Here is a 7,466-nt window from a genome sequence, read left to right on the forward strand (position 1 = left end):
AGAGGGTCATTTAGGTTAGATTGCTTACAGAATTTATAGCTCAATTTTATGATAATACATGATTTGATTGCCATAATAATCCTAGATTCTAATAGATTGGTATTTGTTTAGCTAGTAAGATCGTAATTGCAATGTAAGAACAATCTTAGAAATACTTTCCCAGTATTTAATTACAAAAACTTCTATTTGATTCCGTGATGCTTCGGGATTACTCGTGCTTTAATTGATTTATATACATTTTGAAATATAAGTAGAACACAAGGCAAGTTTTTGATAAATTGTTAAAAAGGTAGGAAAAAAAATAAAGATTATACACCTCATCCAAATGCTGAGTTCCCCTAAACACTGCAAAACCTGGTCAAAATTTTCTCTAAAAAATTGAACATTGCGATTCAAAACTAAAACTCAAAAATTAATGCTCACATTAAAACTCCCTCGGTGTTATTAAGGGCTTTCTTTGCAAGCTTAAATTTATCATTTAGTTTCTTGTTAGTTTTCAAGACATACTCCTTGATGAAGAACTCCATACCTTGTCGAAGAGTTTCAAGCTCGGGGGTGACAGCTATACGGGTGAACATGTTCCATATAACCTTATCAGGATACTCGAATATGGCCTCGAAAAACATTCGGAAATGCATGATCTTTTTTGGGCTTAGCATCTGGGGATCACTCCACTCAACTGTTTTCAGGACAGCAAGGGAAAGAGTAAAAGACGCAACCATTTCAGCCATGAATTTCGCTAGGTGCATCGACCTTAAAAGTGGCATTGAATCCAACTCTTTGAAGTGATCCCAGAGACAATACTGTGGGACATATCAAAATTAAAACGTCAGATACTAGCATCGCAAAAAAGTTCATTTCGTATGCACACTACACAAGAAAAACGGTAGGCATTCCTAATATCTTCGCTAGGTTGATCTTGTGCATTCCTTACATTTAATCCACAATTGGAAAAGAGAAGACTACCTGTAAGGTAAACTTGTGGTTTTTTTCATGCTCACACAACTTAGCGGCAAGAACAGTGTAGTACTTGTTAAAAACCTTCTCTTGCAAGCAACATTCCACGAGAACCCGCATAATATCTCGGTCCTGTAGATATTCGAGTTAACTATTGAATAGACAAAAAAATAAGCATTTCTTCTCAATCTGAAGAACAGCAGCCTACCTGCTTTCCAGGCAAATCCAACCGTAAAAGCTTCTCAAATGCATCGATATAGTCTTCCCCACTCATTATTACACAAAAGATTGCCCTCCGGGCATCTGTATTCATCCTCTGTGCGGCAGCAAGCTCCAGCATTTTCTGAGCTTCAACGGCCTCTTTGTCAATGCTGTTGGCAACCTCTTCAACATTATCTGTAGCAGAGGCAATATCCCCGGGTAACCACCATTGGCCCTTTTTGTCAGGATCAAGCAGCTTGCTCCATTTAAGCCCTCTAATTAAAATATCCTCAACCCTTAACTGAAAATATCAGGGACCATGGAACAATACGTGAACAAAAAAGGGAGATAAAGAAATATAAGATCCTATATATTATCATTGTTTATAGCTGGCAATAACTAAAGAAATATAAGATCCTATATACTATCATTATCAGAAGTGCACAAATGAAACCTATTAACAACTTTAAGAACCATCTTAAGAACGGAGATAAAGAAATATAAGATCCTATATATTATCATTGTTTATAGCCCACAATAACCAAACTAATGGTCTGATTGAAGATACACTTGAAACAAGTCTAATTCGAAGTCAAAATAAAAGAAGCAATACCTTCTGTAGCCATTTCTTTATCTGAGTGTGTTGCACTGTATCCTCCTTGGGCTTTTTCTTGTTATTTTTTATATCACATATCGTTTCAAGCATGAATTCCATCTGCAAAAGTAACAGTACAATAAGATTTTGCAAAATAAAAAGAAAAAGTAGCATACTAGATCTAAAAGAAAATTAAAAAATCTTACTCTCTTGCCGTTTATTTTAGCCTCACCATCTCCAGACAAAGCCTTTAACTCATTCACCCTATTTTGAACACAAAGAATAAAGTTCTTCATGGCAACAGGATCATCGGCCCTTATTTTCATCCCACAGCCTATCATTTAATGAAAATTAATGTTAGAAAAAGCTTGCTTGTCCAGCATCTGGGCAATTTCTATCTACACAAGCATCAACATTATGCTATCATCAAATACCATAAAAGGATTGCTTTATGCACCCTAAAACTTGCAAAAGAACGAAATGGAAAGGATAATACATGTCAACAAATAAACAGGAAAACTAATGGGTATGGCATGTTTAAAGCTTAAGCATTCTGATCTCGATAAATACTTCTTAACAATCAAGTTTTATAATTAAAGAAAGAATAAAAGAAAAGGGACTTGCAAAGCCTTACATTGCAAAACTGTCAGGATGGTAGAAACATCAATCTCTGTCAACCGCTTGCTCAACATGATCAGAAAATCGTATATTAAGTCACTGGGAAGCAATCATCAGAAATACCGCTATGAGAATAGTGTTTTTAATACATCAAAAGGCATACTTAAATGTATGCTAAGTTAGATTCCTGCAGCCAGCTCTAGAACAATAATGTAATCACCATGAAGCAGCAAGTATCAAAGATGGTAGAAATGCAAATTGGGTGAAGAATCGCTTATATTGCCATGACAGAGCAGTCATAAAGGTATGAAAATATAGTAGGTAATTTCATGAATCAGAAAATTGTGAAGCATGATAACAACATCCAATATCATTCTACATAGGACTATAATAATGCTTTCTGGCGGCCATGATGGCTTGCATCCTATGCATCTGACCACAGTGGCATCATGATAGAGAATAGAGCATTAAAGAAATGCTCTTAACCATGAACCTATTCACTTCTTGCCTTGGAAATGCTTTCATTAAGAGTATCCTAATGAAAAAAAAAAAGATTTGCTGAGAGCACCTACCACGAGCAAACTCCAAAAATGCAGAGATAAGACAGCAAAAGAGTGAGATTTCTCAACGAAAGATTGTCTTCTTTGAGATACTCTTCCTGAAAAGGAAAAACAAGTTAAACATTTAAAAATGCAGCAGTGCAACCAGGATAGTGATGTAGAACACAAATATGCTAACCGTGGGATTATAGCTTACTTATGATTTCATTTTGTCACTCTGCTTGTGTTTATAGGCAAATTGTAGCATCTTATAGGTCTAGGGTTATGTTTGGAATTTTTCAATTATATTAGAGTCCAGCATCTTAGCGTGGTTTTATTTATCCTATTATGTTTGGTTTTTTAAGTCAAGTTTATCAGCATTCTAATGAAGTATTAATATTGCAAAGAAAATACTTGAGACCCTTAAAAGAAGATTGCTAAACTAGACTTCAAAACAAAACCTACTAGCATAAAGGAACCACACGAAGATACTAACCCTAATATGAAAGTATAAAACCAAACATAACCCTAGATTTATAAGATACTAGATAGATTGGCCCCACAAATACAACAGTAACAAAATAAAGTCTTAAGTACCTTAATCCTATAATTAACTTATTTCTGTTCAATATCAAATACTCTAGAAGGTCCAAAGTACCAATCATATATATTATACATACATAGTAATGCTTGATAAACAAGTATAAATTACAATGAAAGTACGTTAAACAAAATTACTACTTAATGTGGAAGTACTTACCTCAAAAATCTTGGCAAGTAAAGCCATAAGTTTTGCGCTGAAATCCACGCCAACTAAAGAAGCCATGCCAGCAATGAAAGCTGCAAAAACTGCAGCATGCCTTTACAAAGAAACAAACAACATTAACTACATATACAACTGCTGCAAGGAGAAGAAAAATGAAAACAAGTACGACAATAAAATCCTAGCTAACCCGACGAATGGTAGTATGCAACAAACATGATATTCTGCTAATGTACTCTAATAAGGATCACAAGTATTGCATCTAGAAGGTAAATCACTTGTGCTTGATAAGGAATACAGTTATTACCACATGAAGAATGTATTGTTGGAATGAGAAAGTGGAGCTTCAAATCACACTATAAATATGCTTTCCACAGCTGTGTAGCTACTATTTTGGCTATATATATTGTGGAAAGATAGCAACAATAATTATTATTCATCTGACTTCCATTATAGCTATTCTAACCAAAAATAACGACAAATTAAAAATAAACAATAGTGATTTACCTTCCATTATTAATATTTCAACTGTTTCTTCCTCTGATTAACAAATATCAAATTGAATATTAGAATAACAATTACATCATGTTTAGTAAGCAAAAATTCATAAGAATTAAAATTTACTTTACTTGTCATAGTACAATGTCAAGTGCAAATTAACAATCAATGGCAATAAGTATAGGCACATTAAACAAAATTCCCATACATAGCATACATATAAACTGAAAAATTAGGTACTTTAAAGGAAAGATGACAGAATTAAAGAGGAAGGAAACCTTTTAGGAGAAAAAAAAAAAAGAAAGGACTTTTTTTACTTATAATGGAGAATTATACAAATAAAGAGATAGGCAAGATTGCTCTTAACTGTTCATTGCCACGTGGACCATTGTAACAAGATGCCAAGACCTCCTCACTGATAATCTGGGAGCTAACACTGCGACTAACAGACTGTCAAAGAGTAAAATTATATAGTTAACATTATACCTTTTAATTTCCAAATGTAAAAGCAGAGGATACTGCATAGGCAACCGCATGCTAATTTCTTTGAAAACCTATCACAAGAATGGAAGTTGTTTTGGTATTATATTAACTTCCTTAAATTAACCAACAAACTCGTAAATGCAGTTTCAGTAAAACCACAGCCCCTGTATTAACCTAGTTGGAAACAACTGTACCAGTTTTATGCACTTATGCTAGAAAAGATTAATATAACAACCAATTATATTTACTCAGAGTGAGAGTGCATATATAGCTTAAATCAATTGCAGTAAGATTCAGAAGGCTTGATATGAAGTCTATTGAAACAAAAAGCTATAGACAGCATAGCAGCATACACGAAAAATTGAGGCCATTTCTCCTGTAATTGATTCCACGTTAGATTCAGAAAGCCTATTAAGAAGACCTGGAACATAGAGAAAAATAAGTGGCATGTCAAATTCCAAAAACGAGAAGTGAACTTACTAAAGTTCATTAAAAGTGAATATCCATACCTCGTACACGTCTGCGCATTCGAGTCTGCTCCTCTGATTCATTCTTTGTCTGGGATCTCAAGTGAGGAGCAACATATTTCCCGCTGCTCTCCATTCCAAGAGCCTTAGTTGAAATTTCACCTGACGCTACCTCTGCATTGTGGCATTCAGAATGCGGGGTAACAGAAAGGGCAGTTTCACCCACAATGTCACTTTCTTGTCCTTGCAGCAAAGACTTCCTCTTCTTACGCCTCTTTTGTGAAGGTGCCTTCACAGGAATTTCTTCCACTGTTGTCTCTGAATACTCCTCCCCTTCGGAAGCTTCATTAGTTGAGTCATCTCCAATATCATCTTTGATAGCCTGCTGCACTGACTTTTTCTTTTTTCGTTTCTTACTTAAAGAATGGTTCACAGCTTCCTCATCAGAAAATCCTTCAAATAAAATATTAAGCCCATCATCATCTCCCCTTAATTTACCACCCTTCACCTTAAGTTTCTTAGCAAGTTTCTTCTCCAATTCCAAGTCCTCTTGTGCAAGCATGTCCGAATTTGGCATCTCCATTTCAAGATACTCCTCGAACTTGGTTTTCGATGTTCTTTTCAAATCCTTCTTCGCTTTAGCTATCTTAGATTCATTAGCATCATGATCTTCCTCAGACTTCAATTCACTAACTCGTTGAACAATATCATTTTCTTTAACAAGCTGCATTCGTGAATTCTTTATTTTGTTCCCCTTTTTCGACTTTAAATTCCCTGCTTTTCTCTTCATCCTCAGTGATTTCTGTAATCATAGAATTAACATCATATAACAGAGAGTGACCTTAGTTGTCCTACAATTTTTTTCCTAATTGTTCTCACCTTCGTTACCAGGACTCGGCAATCTGGGTGCAGGACCTGTGTCGACACTACCCGACACGGATTCCGACACAGGATACGGGTCAGATCCAGCATAAACTAGCGGACACGGCGGTGAATGCAAACTGAGATGAGAAGAGAAGAAAACAAAACTGATTTACGGAGACGAGACAGAGAAGAGGGACGATGGTAGGAGGAAGATGATAGAAGAAAGAGGAAAGACGGTTCAAAATAAATGAACAAAAATGTAGGGTTACTAAACGCTGTACTCTGGTGGCAAAAAAAAACTTGTACCCTATATTATATTTAGGTTAAACTACAAAAATAATCCTATATCTTTGTTTAAGTTTACGTCTTGGTCATCAATGTTTCAATTCTAACAAGTAGGTCACAGGCGTTATCAATTAATAACAATTTGGTCACTTTCCATTAGCAGCCATTAAGTGTTGGACAAATACATAGCTGGCCCATCAAATGGTGACGTGGCTTTCATGTTATTATCACATAATTTAAATATATATTTTTAAATTTTTTTCTTATTATTTTTCTTCCTTTTATAACTCTATCCACCATTGTCGAGAGCTTCTATCAAAGGCCACCAAAATGAAGATCTTCATTCTTCAAAAATCTTCATCCTCATCAAAGTTCATTTAAAAAACACAGTTCTTGTTATTTAAGCAGCCTGAAGGTTAATTACTGAAGACTTGTCAATATCCAGTTTTGAGATATCAATTACTTCACTTGAATCAAGTTCATGTCGAACTGGTTGCAATAACAATCAACAAAACACATATATTAATAGAATTGAAAGCATTGTAATTTTGAAATTATTATTACCATGGGTGTAAGACCTGAAATTTACGATTATTGGAAAAGTGCATTTTCGAGTCATTGTTCTAGTAAAACGGGTTCATAAATATGTATTAAAAATATTTACGAAGTTAATTGTGAGGTTAATTAGGTTTTGGCTAGGCAAATTAGCTTGAATTAAGGTTAATTTAGTGTAAGGATTAAATTGAATAAAACGTGAAAGTTTAATTGTAGAATAAAGAAAAGATGAGGGACTAAATTAGCAATTAAGCCATAAGTGCCAAGTGTGTGGTAAAAATAAAATACATATGTATTAAATAATATACATATACATTTGTAATAAATATATGTATTTACTTTTAATTTAAGAAATAATTATTTAGTTAATATAATATAATCTAATAAAACATAAATTAAATAAAGAAATAAAGAAACAAAGTTAGAAAAGAAATAGAATAGCCAAACCAAAAACAGGGGAGAAGAAAGAAAAGAAAGAAAGAAATGGGAAATAGGGGTTTCAAGGTTTAAAGCTTAATAGCTAACGTTGAACCGGAAACATTGGCTAAAAAGGGAAAAGAGAAAGTCAACAACGAGTGACTCAAAAAAATACGGTTTGTATTTCTATAATCCGAATTTAATTATTAATTGTTGAATTTTGA

At 34.1% G+C, this 7,466-nt stretch overlaps 1 protein-coding gene across 1 annotated transcript; it reads right to left on the reverse strand.

The window, feature by feature from the left end:
- Positions 1 to 247: 247 nt before the first annotated feature.
- Positions 248 to 6,264, reverse strand: LOC107891753 (nucleolar MIF4G domain-containing protein 1). Its single transcript, XM_016816643.2, has 12 exons — positions 6,001 to 6,264; positions 5,164 to 5,923; positions 5,008 to 5,075; positions 4,539 to 4,621; positions 3,671 to 3,770; positions 2,944 to 3,029; positions 2,388 to 2,470; positions 1,960 to 2,087; positions 1,772 to 1,873; positions 1,166 to 1,459; positions 967 to 1,089; positions 248 to 803 (listed from the first exon to the last, which is right to left on the reverse strand). Exons 1-12 carry the CDS (start codon positions 6,091 to 6,093, stop codon positions 420 to 422), a joined length of 2,304 nt encoding a protein of 767 aa, XP_016672132.2. The 5' UTR covers positions 6,094 to 6,264; the 3' UTR covers positions 248 to 419.
- Positions 6,265 to 7,466: the final 1,202 nt, after the last annotated feature.

Source organism: Gossypium hirsutum, chromosome A11 (assembly GCF_007990345.1).
Source record: "Gossypium hirsutum isolate 1008001.06 chromosome A11, Gossypium_hirsutum_v2.1, whole genome shotgun sequence".
In the NCBI taxonomy this organism is placed as follows: Eukaryota; Viridiplantae; Streptophyta; class Magnoliopsida; order Malvales; family Malvaceae; genus Gossypium; species Gossypium hirsutum.

Excerpts from the sequence above, each read along its gene's own strand:
- LOC107891753 (XM_016816643.2), bottom strand. The coding sequence starts at position 6,093 with ATGCTGGATCTGACCCGTATCCTGTGTCGGAATCCGTGTCGGGTAGTG. Across the intron at positions 3,771-4,538 it reads GGTCCACGTGGCAATGAACA|GCATGCTGCAGTTTTTGCAG; the intron begins GTTAAGAGCAAT and ends TTCTTTGTAAAG. Across the intron at positions 1,874-1,959 it reads CTAAAATAAACGGCAAGAGA|ATGGAATTCATGCTTGAAAC; the intron begins GTAAGATTTTTT and ends TTACTTTTGCAG.